At 50.5% G+C, this 19,806-nt stretch overlaps 1 protein-coding gene across 1 annotated transcript; it reads right to left on the bottom strand.

Annotated features, from left to right (window-relative positions):
* Positions 14,203-19,694, bottom strand: CCDC87 (coiled-coil domain containing 87). The gene has a single exon (XM_003480670.4). The coding sequence runs from the start codon at positions 19,601-19,603 to the stop codon at positions 17,030-17,032; it is 2,574 nt and encodes an 857-aa protein (XP_003480718.2). The 5' UTR covers positions 19,604-19,694; the 3' UTR covers positions 14,203-17,029.

Genomic DNA, 19,806 nt, shown 5'->3' with positions numbered 1-19,806 from the left:
GGCTCTGGTCACTATTGTGCCACAGGTTCAGTCCCTGGCCCGGGGAACTTCGACATGCCATGGGTACAGCCAAAAAAAAAACCCAAACAAACCAATTTTGGAGTTTCCATTGTGGCTCAGCAGATTAAGGACCCAATACTGTCTGTGAGGATTTGGGTTCAATCCCTGGCCTTGCTCAGTGGGTCAAGGATCTGGTGTTGTGGCATAAGATGCAGCTGCAGCTGATTTGACCCCTGGCCTGGTAACTTTCATATTCTGCAGGTATGGCCGTAAAAAGAAAAAAAAAAGGAAGAAAGAGGAAATACATTGGCTGTGTCCAATGCCACAGAGAGGGCAAGTAAGATTAAAAAAGAGACGTGACCTTGGGACTGGGCAATGGTAGGTCTTCAGCAGCCTCATTAAGTGTGGTAGGTTGAGGGAGTCCCCTGATGGCCTAGCAGTTTAGAATCTGAGGTTGTCACTGCTGTGGCTGGGTCCCTGCTGTGGTAATTCAATCCCTGGCTGTGGGTGTGCCAAAAATTTTTTTAAAGAGTGGTGGGTTGGAGTCCCGTTGTGGCTCAGGGAGTTAAGAACACAACTAGCATCCATGAGGGCTCAGGTTCGATCCCTGGCCTCGCTCAGTGGGTTAAGGATTTGGCGTTGCCGTGAACTGTGGTGTAGGCTGCAGACACGGCTCACATCTGGCGTTGTGGCTGTGATGTAGGCTGGCAGCTGCAGCTCCAATTTGACCCCTAGCCTGGAAACTTCCATGTGCTGAGGGTGAGGTCCTAAAAAAAGACAAAAGACAAAAATAAATAAATAAATAAAAAATAAAAAGAATGGCTAACATTTAATGAGCACGAGCTACATGCTATGCACTTCACATTCTTAGCACATACATGTATTAGCCCATTAAACCCCACGACATCCCTGTGAAACAAGTATCAGGCAGACGAGGAAACTAAAGCAACAAAAGATTCAGTTACTTGCCCAAGTTGCAGAAATGGTGATGCTGGAGGCGGGGTTTGAATCCAGTTCTATTTTTTTTGTCTTTTTGCCATGTCTTGGGCCACTCTTGCGGCATATGGAGGTTCCCAGGCTAAAGGTCTCATCAGAGCTGTAGCCACCAGCCTACACCAGAGCCATAGCAACTCGGGATCGAGCCATGTCTGCAACCTACACCACAGCTCACGGCAACGCCGGATCGTTAACCCACCGAGCAAGGCCAGGGATGGAACCCGCAACCTCATGGTTCCTAGTTGGATTCATTAACCACTGCGCCACGACGGGAACTCCCCAAATCCAATTCTAATACAGAAAAAGATTCTGCTTCTCAGACTGGCCTCTGCGGACCCCCTGGGGTGCAGGAGGTCTGCCATGTAAAGCCAGAGGATAAACACAGCCTTCTTCCTCCAAGCACACGGAATAGACTAAATAGATCAGTTACTCACTGGCAGGGGATGTGGGTGAGGGGTGGGGGAGTACGACAATGTGGTCCTGGCTTCTGCTTTAGTAGGTCCAGGTAATGAACTTGAACTTCAAATATGTGGGTGACTCCTAGGAGCACTTGCGGTTTTTGGTTTTGTTTTTTTTTTTCTTTTTAGGGCCTCACCCGAGGCATATGGAAGTTCCCAGGCTAGGAGTCAAATCAGAGCTGCAGCTGCTGGCCTACACCACAACCACAGCAACTCAGGATCCGAGCCATATCTGTGACCTACACCGCATCTTGTGGCAACACCAGATCCTTAACCCACTGAGTGAGGCCAAGGATCGAACCTGCATCCTCATGGATCCTAGTCAGGTTCTTAACCCCTTGAGCCACAACAGGAACTCCAGAAGCACTTATATTTGAAAAGTAGGTCCTTATATGTCCATTTCTATACTGAGATGGAATTTATTTTAAATTGACTTTCTATTGAACATGTCCCCCAGATATTCAGGATGGGGTGCGACATTTGCAGCATTTCTTTAAAGACCTGAATTTTCAATGAAAGGGCAGGCACTTGCAGCTCATCCCTATTCCCAGCATAAGAGGTTGATCTCACCCCCTTCTGCCGTGAGGGTTTGAGAAGCTCTGCACCACGTACACTGAGGCAGAGGCCGCCCAGACATGCAAAATGTCTAGGGGATGGCCCAACACCCAGGATGCGGCCAGATGGAACTGACCTTTCTAGGACAAGGTGGAGCAAATAGCAGGCGTCCCTTCCAGGAATTTCACCTGATTTATGAGAATGGCAGTAACAGCTGCGCGATCTGAGTCCACTCCAAACCTTCTCACTTCACCTCCTGACCTTCAGGAATGGTGAACAATAATAAATCTTACCCAGTACGTGAAATGCCTCCATTTCCAAAGACTTCTTTCCCCACCATTAAAAAAAAAAAAAAAATCTTTTTCTGGGACTGAGAGGGAGGAGGCAGTGAAAAGGGATCGGAAAGGAGGGCCAGTGCACAGGCTTCAGAGTCAGACTGGGCTTTACTTCTGGTCCAGCCCACTTCAAATTGGCTGTGTGACTCTGAGCAAGTTACTTCACGTCTCTGAGCCTTTTTGTAGACATAGGAAGAGGACAGAAACATACCTTATTTAGCACATCAGTTCTAACCATCGAGCCACAAACATTTGCAGAGAGAGTCCTAAAAGGCAAGGTGAGAAGTGAGGGCGTGAATGCCCAGGGCTTCTAGTCTCGGAGGAGAAAGCTAAAAAAGCAACGCTCAGGTGGCTAGGCTTTCACTTACACCGGAAGTCTCCACGGGAGATCTGTGTCTGGAGGTCTGGATTTGGAAATTTGTTGGGGCATTTTTGGTCATCACACTGATGGGGCTTATCCGGTCCTTAGCAGACGGGAGCCAGAGACGCTCAACACCCTCCAGGGTTCAGGACACTCCGCCGTCATCAAGTGCTGGTCTCGGTCCTGCACTGCTGCCTAATGTCCCACTGGTCATTTGCGTAAGTGGAAAAATCTGTTTCTAATTCTCTGCACCGAGAACCCTAACTGTTGCGTTTGTAAACACGTAAGGCCATGTGCCCAGTGTTAGCACACACTGACTTTTCCGGGAATTCTACTGAAGACGAAATCCAGGGAAGAATTTCCCTCATGTGAGCTCAGTTCTTTACAAAGGGCATTCACCCCTTCAGAAGATCATGCTTCTGGAGTCCCTGTCATGGCTCAGCAGTAACGAACCCGACTAGGATCCATGAGGATGCAGGTTTGATCCCTGGCCTTGCTCAGTGGTCGCAGATGCAGCTCAGATCCTGCGTTGCTGTGGCTGTGGTGTAGGCTGGCAGCTGCAGCTCTGATTGGACCCCTAGCCTGGGAACCTCCATATGCCACGGGTGCGGCCCTAAACACACACACACACACACACACACACACACACACACACGCAAAGAAGATCATGTCTCTGAAGGCAACATGCCTCTGTCAGTCTTGGGGGTGGTCCCAGTTCATAGTAATCTTTTTGCTGTCTCCCAGTGTGAGGCTGACTGAGTATGCGTAGACCTAAGAAATGCAGATTGCTTTTTTCTTTTTTTTTTTTTTATGGCCACACCTGCACATATGGAAGTCCCCAAGCTAGGGGTGGAATCAGAGCTGCAGCTGCTGGCCACAGCCACAGCCACAGCCGTGACGGATCCAAGCCGCATCTGCCACTTCTGCCGCAGCTCATGGCAACGCCCGGATCCTTACCCCACTGAGCAAGCCCAGGGATTGAACCGGTATCCTCACCGACACTATGTCAGGTTTTTCACCCACAGGGCCACAGTGGGAACTCCTGAAATGCAGATTTCTTTAGCATAGATTACTTCCATTTTATTTTGCCTTGATTTTAAAACTATGTCCACGGGAAGGATATTATCTATGAATTTCATTTCATTCGTTTAACAAATATTCTCTGAGTGCATAATAAGGCATCAGGCACAACTCAGATACTGGGGGATGTAAAGAGGGCCTTAAAGAATATTTGTTGTTAAAATGGCATTTTGGATCTGGCAAAATTGAGTTTCACCAGTAGGCTGACCTGGGTTGTAATTCCACCACCATCTACTACCATGTAAACGGGGGCACATCTTTTCACTTCTCTGAGCCTCCTGATACTGATGCATTTTATAATTATCGTGCAGCTCCTCCTACCTGCTCACTGAATGGTAGCTGTCAACATTATTATGTCAATTGATTCCTTTATGGCACAGGTAATAAAACCATTTAACGGTCTTAAATAATTCCTCAAATTCCACTGCCTAGCTATCTCTTTTCTTCTGAGGCTCATCGTCTCCCTCCCACTTTGAGTTACCCAAAATCCGCTGTGATTTACTCAGCAGGAAAGCGGAGCGGTGAGGCTGTTTTCTGTGGTCTAACCTTTTTCCCCACCATGCAGGCAGCTGAAGTCTGGAATCCACTGCTGTTATGACTAATTATCGCCACACGATGGCGATGTTGAGGCTTGTTCCTGGACACTTCCTGGGTCTGGAGCCCTAGAAAATGCTGAGGGGCGCTCTCTCCTCGCCCTCCTACCTCCCACCCAGCCACGCAATGCCCTCAGAGCACTGCCGCTGGGCCTGGGATGCAGGGCCAGAGAAGAATCCAGCATCATTTGCCGAAAATCAGCCCTAATCTGCGTCTTTGACCACGTAGCCTCTCAACTTCATTCTCATTTGATATCAGCTCTGGACAGGCAATGGGCACAGGGCCCTGGCAGAGGTACGGAGGTACCAATCTCAAAAAGGACGTCCTGGGAGTTCCTGTTGTGGCTCAGCGGGTTAAGACTCTGACATAGCGTTGGCGAGGATCCGGGTTAGATCTCTGGCCGCAGTGAGTGGGTTAAGGATCCGGCATTGCCGCAAGTTGCTGCGTAGGTCGCAGATCCCACCCCACGATGGATCTAGTGTTGTTGTGGCTGTGGTGTAGGCAGGCAGCTGCCGCTCTGATTCGACCCCTAGCCTGGGAACTTCTATATGCTGCAGGTGCAGCCCTAAAAAGTTAAAAAAAGAAAAAGGACCTTCTGGGCCTTGTTCTCCCCTCCCCCAACAGTAGCAGAAAATTACGGGCTCTGGAGTCACCTGGTCTCCACCACTAATTTTTTTATGTAACATACTCTACGAGTCACTCATTTCAAATGTGTAATTCAGATGGTTTTTAGTATATTCTCAGGGTTATCCAATCATCACCACAACCAATTTAAAAATTTTCATCACCCCCAAAGTGCACCCCTTACCCGTTAAGAGTCATTCCCCATTTTCCCCATCTTTCCTAGCCTCTGGCAACTACTGGTCTACTTTTTCTCTCTCTGGGTATTTCATACAAATGGAATCATGCAATATGTGGTCTTCTGCGTCTGGCTACTTTTCCTTGGCATAATTTTTCAAGGTTCATTCATATTGTATCAGTGCTTCATTTCTTCTTTTTTTTTGCTGAATGATATTCCATTATGTGGAGGTACCACATTTCATGTATCCATTCATCAGTTGATGGACATTTGGGTTATTTGCATTTTGGCTATTATGAATAATGCTGCTATGAACATTTCATATGTAAATTTCTATGTGGACATATGCTTGCATTTCTCTTGGGTCTACCCCTAGAAGTTGGAATGTCTGGGTCATACGGTAACTCTATCATATATAACTCTTTTTTTTTTTTTTTTTTTTTGCCTTTTTTATCGGGCCACACCTGTAGCATATGGAAGTTCCCAGGCTAAGGGTCAAATTGGAGCTGCAGCTGATGATTGACGCCACAGCCACAGCCAAGTCAGATCCAAGCAGAGTCTGTGACCTACACCAAAGCTCACGGCAACACCAGATCCTTAACCCACTGAGCGAGGCCAGGGATCAAACCCGCCTCCTCATGAGTACTGGTCAGGTTTGTTACCACTGAACCACAACAGGAACTCCTACTTTGTCCATTTAAATGCGGAAGAAACGGAGGCACAAAAAGTCACATGCATGAAGTCTTAGTGCCATGAAGTGGGAAAGAGGGGACTTGAACGCAGTCTGACTCTAGAGCATATGCCCCCCAACACCTATGACACACTGCCAACTTGCACAGAGCCACGGGCCAGCAATGCCCACAATGGGAACTCCTCTCTCTCTCTCTCTTTTTTTTTTTTTTTTTTTTGTTTTGCTGCACCCATGGCATGTGACAGTCTCCAGGCCAGGAACTGAACTGGCACAGCTGTTGTGATCTATGCCACTGCTGCAGCAACCCTGGCTCCTTAACCCTCTGCACCACAAGGGAACTTCCGCTTCTACTCTTGCCTGAGAGCAGAAACCTCGTCAGCCTTGCTCACTGGCTGTTTTCTCCCTGGTGCCTAAGCACAGATGTCGAGGGTGCTCATTGAAAATGTGATGCACGAGTGAAGGAGCGAAAAGGTGATGGACGTCCTTGCCCAAGGCTCCTCAGACAATGAATGGAAAGCTGGGACGTCGGACTCCCTGGCCGGAATACACCGCACGATGCCCGTCTCAGTCTGCTCAGACTGTTGGGTTGGCTTAAACAACCAACACTTACTTCTCGCGGTTTAAGAGGCTGGGAAGTCCTGATGCAGGTGCTGGCCGATTCAGCACCAGGGAAGTCTTCTTCCTGGTTTGCCATCAGCTGCTTTCTTGCTTTAATCTCACGAAGCAGAGAAGGGGCTCTGGTCTCTTCCACCTCTTTTTTTTTTTTTTTTTTTTTTTTTTGTCTTTTCTAGGGCCGCTTTTTCGACATATGGAGAGTCCCAGCCTAGGGGTCTAATTGGAGCCGTAGCCACTGGCCTGCACCAGAGCCACAGCAACGCAGGATCCAAGCCTCATCTGCAAACTACACCACAGCTCACAGCAACGCCGGATCCTTAACCCACTGAGCAAGGGCAGGGATCGAACCTGCAACCTCATGGTTCCTAGTCGGATTCGTTAACCACTGCGCCACGACGGGAACTCCTCTTCTGCCTCTTAAAGGGCGCCCCCCTCATGGTCTCATCTAACCCTGAATACCTCCCAAAGTCCAGACCCCAAACACCATTGCCTATGAGTTTTAGGGGGACACAAACATTTTGTCCATAGCAATGCCTAATTTGGTGGTATTAGGTGAACTTTGTATTTAGCTATTACTAGTTATGGTGGGGTTTTTTTTGGCTGCACCTAAATGTGAAAGTTCCTGGGCCAGGTGTCAAACCTGTACCACAGTAGTGACCCAAGCTGCTACAGTGACAACGCTAGGTCCTTAACCCACTGTGCCACAGGGGAACTCCTGATCTCCTATTTTATTTTATTATTATTTTTTGGCTGCCCCTTGGGAATTCCTGGGCCAGGGATCAGATCTGAGCTGAAGTTTCCATGCTGCAACTGTGGCAACACCGGATCCTCAACCCACTATGCCGGGTTGGAGATCGAACCTGCATCCCAGGGCTCCAAAGATGCCACTGATGATCCTGTTGTGTCACAATGGGAACTCCCTAATCTTCCCCACCAGGACGTGAGACTCCTTGTCAGTGGTGTTCAGTGTGGCATCCTCAGCGCCCAGACCAGCCCCTGGCACAGGTGCTCAGGGGTGTTTGCTGATGAACACAGGGCTTCCCACCACTCACAGAACAAAGCCCACCCTTGACCCCGCCGTGCCTCCCCCTGCAGCCTCGCTCCCTTCCAGGAAGGCCAGGTGCTTTTAGTTCTCCCGCATGCACTGAGCTCTTCTTCAGACTTGTGCTCAGGCTGGGCCCCCAAACCTCTCCTCTCTGGTAACTCCCACTCAGTCTTCTAGCATTTAAACTCCACTTGAGTGTGGCTTCCTCCAGGAAGCTCTCCCTCCTCACCTTCCCCTCTACCCCTCGGCTCTGTTGCATGTTCCTTTCGTGGCCTCCTGCTGTAGCCTTCACTTGACACATATATTTTTTTTTGTCTTTTTACTTTTTAGGGCTGCACCTGTGGCATATGGAGGTTCCCAGGCTAGGGGTTGAATCAGAGCTGTCGCTGCCGGCCTACCTACACCACAGCCACAGCAACGACAGATCTGAGCCACATCTGTGACCTACACCACAGCTCAGAGCAACACCAGATTATTAACCCACTGCACAAGGCCAGGGATCAAACATGCGTCCTCGTAGATGCTAGTCAGATTCGTTTCCGCTGAGCCACAAAGGGAACTCCTCACTTGCCATATTATTGAATTTACTTTCCCTACAAAACCTTAAACTCCTCAGCGACAGGGTCTGGTTCTCTCTCTGGTTTCCACCTCCCGCCCCCTGCCGCCCCCACTTCCCAAGCAGTGTTTTACTCGTGGGAGGACTTTGGTGACTGTGCTTGGGGCTGAAAGAAGAACGATGTGGCCTCGGAGTCACTGCTGGGAAACAAGAGGGCTGGCAGAAAGCCTGATTTCCTCCTGGTTTAGACAATAACGAAAGCCGAAAATCAGATCATACTCAGCTTCTTCCCGTGGGCCTCAACTGGGCAGACTTGTTTCTGATATTTTATAAGAATTAGTATGTAAAAGCATGTACCTGGAGCCAACCATGTTCCTAGCTGTGTGACCTTGGGCAAGTTACATAACCACTCTGAGCCTGTTTCTTCATCTGGACCTTAAAATAAGAGTAGTGCCTATCTCACTGCATTGCCATGAGGACTAAACAAATTACTGCATGAAAGATATTTAGAATGGAGCCTGGCACTTAATAATCACCATATAGTCTGAGCCAGTGTAATTAAAATTACCTTTTAAAATTAGGAGTTCCCTTCATAGCTCAGTGGTTAACAAATCCAACTAGGAACTATGAAGTTGCGGGTTCGATCCCTGGCCTTGCTCAGTGGGTTAAGGATCCAGCGTTGCTGTGAGCTGTGATGTAGGTTGCAGACGCGGCTCCGATCCTGCGTTGCTGTGGCTGTGGTGTAGACCAGCAGCTACAGCTCCAATTAGACCCCTAGCCTGGGAACCTCCACATGCCATGGAAGCAGCCCTAGAAAAAGGCAAAAAGACAAAAGCAATTTAAAAAAATAAAAAATAATAAAATAAAATTAGCCTTGGGGTTCCCGGTGGCCTAGCAGTTAAGGATCCAGCGTGGTCACTGCTCTGGCTCAGGTTGCTTCTATGGTACGAGTTCAATTCCTGGCCCTGGGACCTTCTGCATGCCATGGGAGTGGCCAATAAAATTAAATTAAGAATGTTAAAAGTGAGTATAAAGAAAAATGTTTGGTAAACAGCAGTATAAGCAAGAAGAGGTGAGCCAAAAGCAGAAACCTAAGCCCAAGAGGGTTGGGGCTGTAGGCTGAGTGGAAATGGAACCATCTGGGCCCAAACCCAGTCCCTGCCAGCACCTGCGAGCCACCAGAACTTAGCTTCAGCTCTGTGTGGGTTTCACCTTCCCAGAGGGGCCAGATGACAAAAGCCAGTTTGCTTGTCTAGCAGCTAGATAACCAGTTCACAGAATTACTAATTGTTAGGGTTTTTTTTTTTTTTTTTTTTTTTTTTCTTTTTTAGCCCCCGCTGCAGCATATGGAGTTCCCAGGCCAGGGATCAGATCTGAGCCGCAGTTGTGACCCATGCCACAGCTTTGGCAATACTTGATCCTTAACCCATTGTGCCAGGCGGCCGATTGAATGTGCGTCCCAGTGCTCCAGACATGCCCTGACCCTGTCTCGCCACAGCAAGATGTGTTGTTGTTGTTGTTTTAATAGATTTTATTTTTATTTACTTATTTATTTATTTATGTTGCTTCTTAGGGCCAAACTCATGGCATATTGAAGTTCCCAGGCCAGGTGGTCCTATCAGAGCTGCAGCTGCCAGCCTGTACCACAGCCACAGCCACATGGGATCCCAGCCGCATCTGCGACCTACACCACAGCTCACGGCAATGCAGAATCCCTGACCCACTGAGCGAGACCAGGGATCGAACCTGCATCCGCATGGATACAAGTAGGATTGTTTCTGCTGAGACGAGACAGGAACTCCTGTGGTGTTTTGGGGGTTTTTTTGATGGTAGTTTTACCTCTGGTTCTGCCCTTGACATTGTATAAGCAAACCAGTGGGTCAGCCAGCCTTCACTCACTTTTATTGCCCCTCCTTCACCAACTGCCCACTCCTGGTTCACATCTCACTGTCCCCACCCTCACCCACTATTGCCTTTGCCCCCATTTCTGCCCCTTCCTCTCCTTAGAATACAAATTAGTGTCCCCCTGGACCTTTTCTGGGGGCTCATTTTCTTTTTTTAAAAATTTATTTATTTATTTATTTAGGTCATACCCATGGCACGTGGAAGTTCCCCAGGCCAAGGATCTAACACGTGCTAGCAGTAGTAACCTGAGCCACAGCAGGGACAATGCTGGAGCCTTAACTGCTAGGCTACCAGGGAACTCCAGCCATTTTCAAAATACTCTGATGTGTTATTTGCCTTTTCTACCTTCACTGTCTCCTGAGTAGTGTTTTCCAGAGGCTGTGTGACATGCGATGCCCCAGAAACATAAATGAGAATCCAGCTCTCTCCTATTAGGCCAGCCAGTCAGGAGATTTGCAAAATAGCCACAATTCACAACTCTCTTATTCTTTGGCTGCTCCTGTGGCATGCAGAAGTTCCCGGGCCAGGCATCGAACCTGCACCACAGCTGTAACCGGAGCCATGGCAGTGACAACACAGGATCCTTAACCTGCTAGGCCACCAGGGAATTCCCACTTCCTGACTTTTTTTTTTAATCTCTTTTCTTCTTTCTCCCTTTCTTCTTTCCTTTCTTCCTTCTTTCCTTCCTTCCTTTCTTTTTTTTTTTTTTTTCTTTTTATCGCCACCCCTGTGGCATATGGAAGTTCCCAGGCTAGGGGTCCAGTTGGAGCTGCAGCTGCCAGGCTATGCCACAGCCACAGCAACACCAGATCTGAGCTGCATCTGTGACCTATAGCACAGCTCACGGCAACACCAGATCCTTAACCCACTGAGCAGGGCCAGGGATCCAACCTGTACCCTCACAGATCCTACGTCAAATTCTCAACCTGCCACAATGGTAACTCCATTCATGTCTTCTTTTTCCTTAAAAAAAAAAAAGTTATTTTTCATAACATACATTATCTCTCTAAACATAGAAGGGGATGGGCGTTAAATAACAAATATTTAAATGTGCAAAGTCATCACTTTAATGTAATAGCAAATGGAGACAGTATTGGACTTTTATGGGCTTGGGCCTTGCCCTGCCTGGGCAGCAAAAGGGCTGTAGCAAATCATCAGAGTCTGGAGTAAATTATATGTCTGATGGCCTCTGGATCCAGAGCAGGCACAAAACTCAAGCATCTACAAAAACCCTCAGCCATTAGAGAATTGTTTTTTGTCCAACTATCCTAGGATCCAATTTCCCCAGAGGGAGGTAGCAATGCCTTCTCTTTCTCTGCAAGATTGTTTTGAGGATTACATGAAATAACATCCTTCAAGCACCTGAGGATGATGCTGGGCGAACAGCTGATTCTCAACACAACAACTGAGTTTGCTGGGTGGAACCGGGGAGCTTTGGTTGCATGGAGGCCGGCATGGTGCAGGGGTCCCCACTGCAGCCAGACCCCTGGGGCACAGGATCTGTAGTCCCCAGATCTGGGTTTAAGTCACGACTCCACTGGTTTAGAGGCAAGTACATTCAGCTGATTCTCTGCTAAACGACCGTGAAAAGGCATTTGATCATCAGTAGATTATGGCTGAACATTAGTTATCATTGTCATTATTGTATTCACTCAACCCATAAACAGGATCAGCAGTGAGAGATCGCATAGCCGTGGGTCCAAGTCTGGAAATTTGGGAAAGTTAGGAGGCCTTTAGATTTCCACATCCCAGGACCAAGGTGAGAGGGCAGGACCCGCTCAGGCAGTGTTTTGAAGCAGGTCCAAGAGTGTCCCCACTGCCTGCAGCTTCCCTTCTCGAGCCTGTCCTGGGCTTGACGACGCCCTTTCATGCAGCCTGAAGTCCAGATGTCCCCACTGTGCCTGTGTGTCTAGGACTGTACCATCCCTGCCCTACCTCTGTGGACAAACCCCATCTAGAAATGTTCCCAGACCTTATTTCCCGGTGATCCTAGTGGCTGTGAAGGAATAAAAGGGTTCTTTGGTCAAAGTTAAGCAGATTCATTTTTTTAGACCCACCACAACTTTCTTTCTTTTTTTTTTTTTTTTTTTTTTTGTCTTTTTGCCATTTGTAGGGCCGCTCCCATGTCATATGGAGATTCCCAGACTCGGGGTCCAATCAGAGCTGTAGCCGCCAGCCTACGCCAGAGCCACAGCAACTTGGGATCCGAGCCACGTCGGCGACCCACACCACAGCTCACAGCAACGCCGGATCCTTAACCCACTGAGCAAGGCCAGGGATCGAACCCGCAACCTCATGGTTCCTGGTTGGATTCATTAACCACTGAGCCACGATTGGAACTCCAAGACCCACCAGAGCTTTCAATATGCCAATATGTACTTCGAATCCAGAGGGAATTCGGGAACGCAGGATGTAATGTTCCCCAAAGTTATCTGGCCATGGAACTCTTTTTCCAGGACTATCACCCAGGACTAACTTACAGGGCACACATTTTGGGGAATGCTGCACTTAGCTTCCTCATCCCGTCCTGAACGTCTTTGCTTTTTTTTGGTCTGCGCCCAAGGCAAGTTCCCAGGCAGAGCTGAGGCAGTGACAACACGGGATCCTTAATGCACTGCACCACCAGAGAACTCCTGTGTTTGCTTTTGTTTGTTTTTTGCATTGTTTTTCAGGGCCAAATCCGAGGCATATGGAAGTTCCCAGAGGTCAAATTGGAGCTACAGCTTTGGGCCACGGCCACAACCACAGCAACGTGGGATCTGAGCTGCACCTGCGACCCACACCACAGCTTAGGGCAACGCCAGATCCCCAACCCACTGCGTGAGGCCAGGGATCAAACCTGCAACCCCATGGTCCCCGGCTGGATTCGTTTCCACTGCTACCACAGCAGGAACCGCCCCCCCCCACCCCCGTGTTTGCTTTTTAAGGGGCTGATGCTGCAGCATTTCAGTTAGCAAATTACAGCCTGAGGCAGCGGCTTGTTTTTCTTTTCGATTTTGTTTTTCTTTTTACAGCTGTACCACAGCCACAGTAACACTGGATCGGAGCCGCATTTTCAACCTATGTCACAGCTTGTGGCAACACTGGATCTTCAACCCACTGAGCAAGTCCAGGGTTGAACCTGCATGCTCTGGACACCATGTCAGGTTCTTAACAGGCTGAGCAACAACGGTTACTCCAGCTTGTTTTTGCAAATAAAGTCTTCTTGGAACACAGCACTCCCACTTACTTAAATGCTGTTTCTAACTGCTTTCACACAATTGAAGCAAAGCTAAGGCTTGTGACAGAAACCATACGGCTCACAAAGGTTAAAATATTAAGTACCACCTAGCCCTTTAAAAAGTTCGCTGGCCCTGTTGCCGTGTTTTTTACCTGGGTTATGTGTAATTCCTTGAGAATGCAGAAGTAGGCCAGGAGAGAAGCCATACTATACATGCTAACGATAGCATATCTGCCTGGAGGGCCAGTTCAATTCAAAGAAAAGGCCTGTTGGAGTTTTCATTGTGGCTCAGGGGTTAACGAATCCGACTAGGAACCATGAGGTTTTGGGTTTGATCCCTGGCCTCGCTCAGTGGGTTAAGGATCTGGCGTTGCCATGAGCTGTGGTGTAGGTCGCAGACTCGGCTTGGATCCCGCGTTGCTATGGCTCTGGTGTAGGTCGGCACCACAGCTCATGGCAACGCCAGACCCTTAACTCACTGAGTAAGTCCAGAAATCAAACCCACATGCTCGTGGATACTAGCTGGGTTCATTGTGGCTGAGCCACAACAGGAACTCCACACATTTTTATATTAAAACAAATGTGGGAGTTCCCGTCGTGGCTCAGCAGTTAACAAACCTGACTGGTATCCATGAGGTCCCGGGTTCAATCCCTGGCCTCGCTCAGTGGGTTAAGGACCAGCGTTGCGGTGAGTGTGGTGTAGGTCGCAGTTGAGGCTCGGATCTGGTGTGGCTGTGGCTGTGGTGTAGGCAGGCAGCTGCAGCTCTAACTCAACCCCTAGCCTGGGAACCTCCATGTGCCGAGGATGTGGCCCTAAAAAGACAAAAAAACCCAAAAAATAAAAAACAAAAATCGTGGATGTATTACAGAGGAGAATGCAGGAGTTCCTGCTGTGGTGAAATGGGATCAGTGGCGTCTCCCTTTCAATACCTGGCCCAGCACAGAGGGTTAAAGGAGCCAGTATCCTGCAGCTTCAGCATAGGTCTCAACAGCATCTGAGACCCCTGGCCTAGGAACTTCATATGCCGCGGGGTGGCCAAAAAAGAAAAAAAAATTGATAACACTATTGGTGAGAGTGGGGAAAAAAGGATACTCATGCAATGCTGATGGTGATGCAAACTTCGTGAAGGGTAATATCCATTAAAATTACAAATGCTTATGCTTATTTTTTTTTTGCCACGGTCATAGCGTGTACAAATTCCTAGGCCAGGGATCAAACCTGCACCACAGCAGTGACCAGAGCTGCTAAAAGGACAATGCCGGATGCTTAACCTGCTGTGCTACAAAGGACCCCCCACAAATGCTTATGCTTAGCTATAATCCCATTCCAAGAAATTAAACCATAGAAATAATTGCCCATGCTAAATAGATGAACAAGGATATTTTTAGAGCACTGCTTTTGTCTGTAAATGTCCAATAATATGAGACTGGTTAAACACAATAAAAACACACACCGCGGAGTTACCATTGTGGCGCAGTGCAGATGAATCCAACTAGTAACTGTGAGGATGTGGGTTTGATCCCTAGCCTTGCTCAGTGGGTCAGGGATCTGGCGTTGCTGTGCGCTGTGGTGTAGGTTGCAAACTCGTCTCGGATTCTGCGTTGCTGGTGGGGTGTAGCAGCTGTAGCTCTGATTTGACCCCTAAACTGGAAATTTCCATATGCTGCGGGTAGAGCCCAAAAAAGCAAAAAACAAACAAACAAACAAAAAAACCCCACACAGTAGGATACTATATAGTAATCAAAAAGAATACGGCAGCTCTATATGTATTGCTATGGAATGAGCTTGAGGCAAGTTAGGTGAAAAAAAAGGAAGGAGTGGCGTTCCCACTGTGGCTTAGCCGGTTAAGAGCCTGACATAGCGTCAGTGAAGATATGGGTTTGATCCTTGGCCTCACTGTGTTAAGGATCTGGCATTGCTGCAAGCTTCGGCGGAGGTCGCAGATGTGGCTCAGATCTGGCATTGCCTATGCCACAGCTTTGGCTCCATTCAACCCCCGGCCCGAGAACTTCCATATGCCGTGCGTATGGCCGTAAAAAGAAAAAAAAAGAGAGACAAAAGGAATCGGTAAAACAGGGGAGAGTTCCTTGGTGGCCTAGCAGGTTAAGGATCTAGTGGTGTCACTGCTGGGCTCAAGTTCAATCCCTGGCCCAGGAACTTTGCATGCTACAGGTGTGACCCAAACCAAACCAAACCAAAATGGGACAGCTGGTGCACTTACAAACACATGCATACGCTACACGGAATATAAGCTATAGAAATAGTTCTCACATAATCTAACCTGCCCCTTAGCACCTTGTCAGGACCCTCCGACCCCTCTCTCCTGCTGGCTCTGCTCCGCCCGCACTGGCCACCTTGCTTTTCTGGACATCCCAGGCACCCGCCTGCCTTAGGCGTCACGATCGCTGTCAGGAAAGTTGCCGTCCCAGATGCCCACCGCTCCCTCCTCCCCTCCTTCAAGCCTTTGCTCAGATCTCCCCTTCCTAGTGAAGCCTGCAGAGGACTACCCTAAAAAACTATCTCCGTCACCGTTTTATTTTTAATTTTTTTGGCCATGCCCCTGGGATGTGGACGTTCCCTGTCAGGGATCGAACCCATGCCACGGCAGTGAAGATGCCAGGTCCTCAACCCGCTGTGCCACAAGAGAACTCCCCTCCTTCGCCCTTTTTCCCCTCTGCTTTTTCTTTCTTCCACGGTGCTTATAACCCTCTAAGGGTTATTCGTGTGCTCAGGTACTGTGTTTATGGTCTGTTTCCCTCCAGTAGAATGTAAACTCTGCAGTAAAGGCAGGGGCCTTTGGTTTGTTTGGTGACAAAAGACCAAACATGAACACCTAGCAGGTGCTCAATATTTGCCACCCAAGGGAACAGAAAGACACTCGAGAAACTGGGAACAGGCGTTTCCTACAAGGAGGAGAGCTGAGATCCTGGAGGTTAGGATGGTAAGACCTTCGCGTACTTCGCGAACCATGTGCTTGTATGAACTGATACAATTTTTTTTTTTTTTTTTGTCTTTTTGCCATTTCTTGGGCTAGGGGTCTAATCGGAGCTGTAGCCGCCAGCCTGCGCCAGAGCCACAGCAACTTGGGATCTGAGCCGCATCTGCGACCTACACCACAGCTCACAGCCAACACAGGATCCCTAACCCACTGGGCGAGGCCAGGGATCGAACCCGCAACCTCATGGTTCCTAGTTGGATTCGTGAACCACTGAGCCACAACGGCAACTCCCGAACTGATACAAATTTAATGAAAAACTTTAGCTCTACCAACAGGCTGCTGGAACTGGAAGGAGGGACGAGCTGGACCCAACCCCTCCATTGGATGGAGGAAGGGCCAGATGCAGAACAGTTAGGTAGCTTGCCTAAAGTTACACAGCCAGGATTTAAACTCACATGGCCTAACTCCAGAGCACTGCTCTTAGCTCTTATGCCATAAAGCCTCTGGGTCTGGGGCCCGAATTCGCCAATCAAGTGCAGTGTGCTAGACTGAGGTGGGGTGTTCCAAAGGGGATGGTTTGCATCTGTCTGACATTTCCCATTGCAAGGAACTCCAAGGGACGTCTCAGTTCGTCTGCAAATATGAGATTTGGGCTGTACTGTGCAGAGCTTGGAAGAAATGAGAATACTGGGCTTGGGGCTTCTTTTCTGAGAACTTCATGGTCAAAGAAAGTGTTAGTTTCAGTCCCTTGGTGGTTGGAGGTACCGTTTTTCAGAACCCTGCACTCCCAGACAGCGTTTCTTTCAAAGCCGTCAAGAGGCCCCGGATGAGCTGCTGGGTGGATGGCGGTGAGGGCGGGTTCTGAGGGCACCTGGCCTGGTCAAAGGGCATTGGGAGTGTTCCCAGGGACTGGTAGAGACTGGCTGCTGAGCTTCCTGGACAGGGTGGGTGGGTGGGGGGCCCTCCTGGCCCGGACCAGGTGGCGGAGCCGCCGCCACTGCTGCAGCCAGTAGAGCATCTCCACTTTGTCCTGCTTCATCTTGTCCAGGTAGCGGCGCCCCTTGAAGGTCACTGGCTCACCAAAGACTGACTCGATCTCCTCCAGGAGCGGAACCAAAGGAGCCTCCACTAGACGGAGCTTCCTGTGGAGATGGCTGCGGATCTGACTCTCCTCCAGGAAGCGACTCAGGCCCGTGGCAGTCTTTTGGAAGAAGCGGTTAGGGTCGGAGGCTTGTCGCTCAAACCACTCCAGTCTCCCGAGCAAGATCTCCCGCAGCTGAATGGGCTGCAAGGCCCGCTCCCAGGCACTCACCAGGGACGGCAGCTGCCTGAGACGGGCGTTGGAGCTGTACTTGACGGCCATGTCCAGCCGGTCCTTGTCGCGGACCTCAAGCATGGACCACAGCCGCTCCAGACGCTTCTGCAGGCTCAGGATCTTGTGAGAGTCTTCCAGCAGGTTGTTCTTCTTAGGTCCTAGCCTGTGCGCCAGCACCGTGTTCCAATCCCACTCTCCTGGCACAAAGTCTGGTTCGTCCTCTTCCAGCAAGGGAGGCGGGAGCTGGATCTTTAGGGTCTCTTGCACAGGGGTCACGGGCTCCGCAGGAACCTCCTCTTCATACATGTGGAAGATGACATGGAGGAAATCTGTCTCCTGGTTGGCGAGATACCTGAAGTAGTCGTCCACAGACAAAGCGGTTTTCCACCAGTTCATCCACAAGGCCCCGTGGGACCGCTTCTCCCAGCTCTTTCCTGCTTGCAGTGACAGGAGGGAGGCCATCTTATCCGGGGGGTGCTGTAAGGTGTTGGCTCCCTGGGGATAAAGCCCAGCCAGCTCGGTGTTGATGCTGCGACGCTGTTTTTCTTGATTTAGAAAGGCTGAGGACAGGAAGGCCGACCAGTCTTGAATGGCTGCAGGCTCCACCAGGGGCCCCTGGTCGAAAGAGAAGTGGTCTTTGGAGACACGGCTCATCAGCTCCTTGTAAATCTCCCTGATGCTACTGCCGACAGAGAGGTCCACATCCATTTCCTCGACAAGTCTGGGTTCCAGCTCGCCAGTCAAGTGGTTGTACAAGACTCCGGCCCCGTCAACGTGGAAGGAATCCACAAAGTTTCGCCCCGAGACCTGTACAGCGGCTGCCTGGACCACCTGATTTCTTAGCTTCAAAGTAACAGTCACCGGTTGTGCTTCAAGTGGAGGGGGCGTGGGGGGGCGCTGCCCAGCCGCTTCATTCTCCTCCAGACCCTTCAACATTCTCTGCAGCTCTTCCATGTGGTGTCCTGGGCGAGGGCGGTAGGTCAGGGCCCCCAGGAGCGGGGGCAGGCCTGAGTCCACCAGTGAGCAGCGGGTCCGATGCAATTCCATGTTCCTCATTATCTGCTTCAGGTCCTCAGCCACTGTGTCCCCTGCCAGCTCAGGTTTGCTCTCTGCAACCAGGACCAGCGGGGTTAAGGGTCGAGGAGAGGGCGGAGGAAGACCCAACTCATCTGCTAGCTTCCAGCCCTCACGTAGGGAGGGCAAGGACTGGCCCCTCTGGAGCTGGAAGGAGAGGGGCAAGTGGGAGGGGGCGGGAGTCCGGCTGGGGGGAGCCGCAGAGCACGCAGGCAGGGACGCAGGCTGTGGAGAACCCAAGTTGCTTTCTCTCTTCTTCTGCACGGAGGACAGCCAGCGGAGAGGCTTCCTCTTCTTCAGCTGGGGAATGGACTTCAGTTCCTTTACCGGATCCAGTTCAGGCTCACTGACAGACTCTCGCGGGCGGCTGAGCTGGATGAGATCGTTCAGGCTGAGGTTGAAATTCGGCACTTGGGCAAAGCTAGGGCTCTCATACCACGGGATAGGGCAGAGCCTGAAAGCCTCAGGGGAGCCGCCCGGGCGCAGCCTGGACCTGCGGGCTTGGGCCTGCTCTTCCTTCAACAGGGCGCGGAAGTCAGCGAGCAGCCCACGGTAGACGTCGGGGCTGGTGAGGAAGATTGTGCATTCCCTGGCGAGGCTGGCGGCCAACCGGGTGAGCGTGGCTGATTCAGTGAAGACACTTGCAGGTGTCGACAGCATCTTCTGAAGGTGCAGGGAGCGTACGAAGAGCAGCTCGCTGCTGAGCAGCACGTAGACCAGGAGCCGCTTCCGCAGCCTCTGATTGTCCAAGTGGCTCAGACCAGGTTCCGCGGGGGGCTCCTGCCAGCTGCATTTTAGCTCGTCCAGGATGACCTGGGTGAAACAGAGTCGTACCTTCGCAGGCGCGCGCGCCTCCAGCCCGCTGCTGGCCAGCCGCTCCGTTACCTGGCGGCAGAGGGACGCCACGGTCAGTCGGGAGAAGGGCAGGGGCAGCAGCATGGGGACCTCCTTCGGGAGGCGCTTCTCAGACTCTGTGTGCGTCGCCCTGCGGGGGAAGAGCGACAGCGGACGCAGCAACTTGTGGTAAAACCTCTGGAGCTCTGGCTCCGGCTTATTGGGCTCCATCTCAGGGCTGGCATCCCGGGCCCGGCAGGCGGAGCTGGCGGTTGCTGAGGCAACGATGGCCCGGATGCCCAAGTGCGCCTGCGCGGCCCATGCCCGCCGCAGCCTGGTGGTGGGTGGGGAGGCGCGGTGCCTTGTTTGCGTGCGCACCAGGAGGCGGGGCGAGGAGCGTCTTCCCGGGCTCCGCCTCCCCGCGGCGCTGTTCT

Source organism: Sus scrofa, chromosome 2 (genome assembly GCF_000003025.6).
Source record: "Sus scrofa isolate TJ Tabasco breed Duroc chromosome 2, Sscrofa11.1, whole genome shotgun sequence".
Classification (NCBI taxonomy): domain Eukaryota; kingdom Metazoa; phylum Chordata; class Mammalia; order Artiodactyla; family Suidae; genus Sus; species Sus scrofa.
This window is presented reverse-complemented; position numbering and strand designations above follow the sequence as displayed.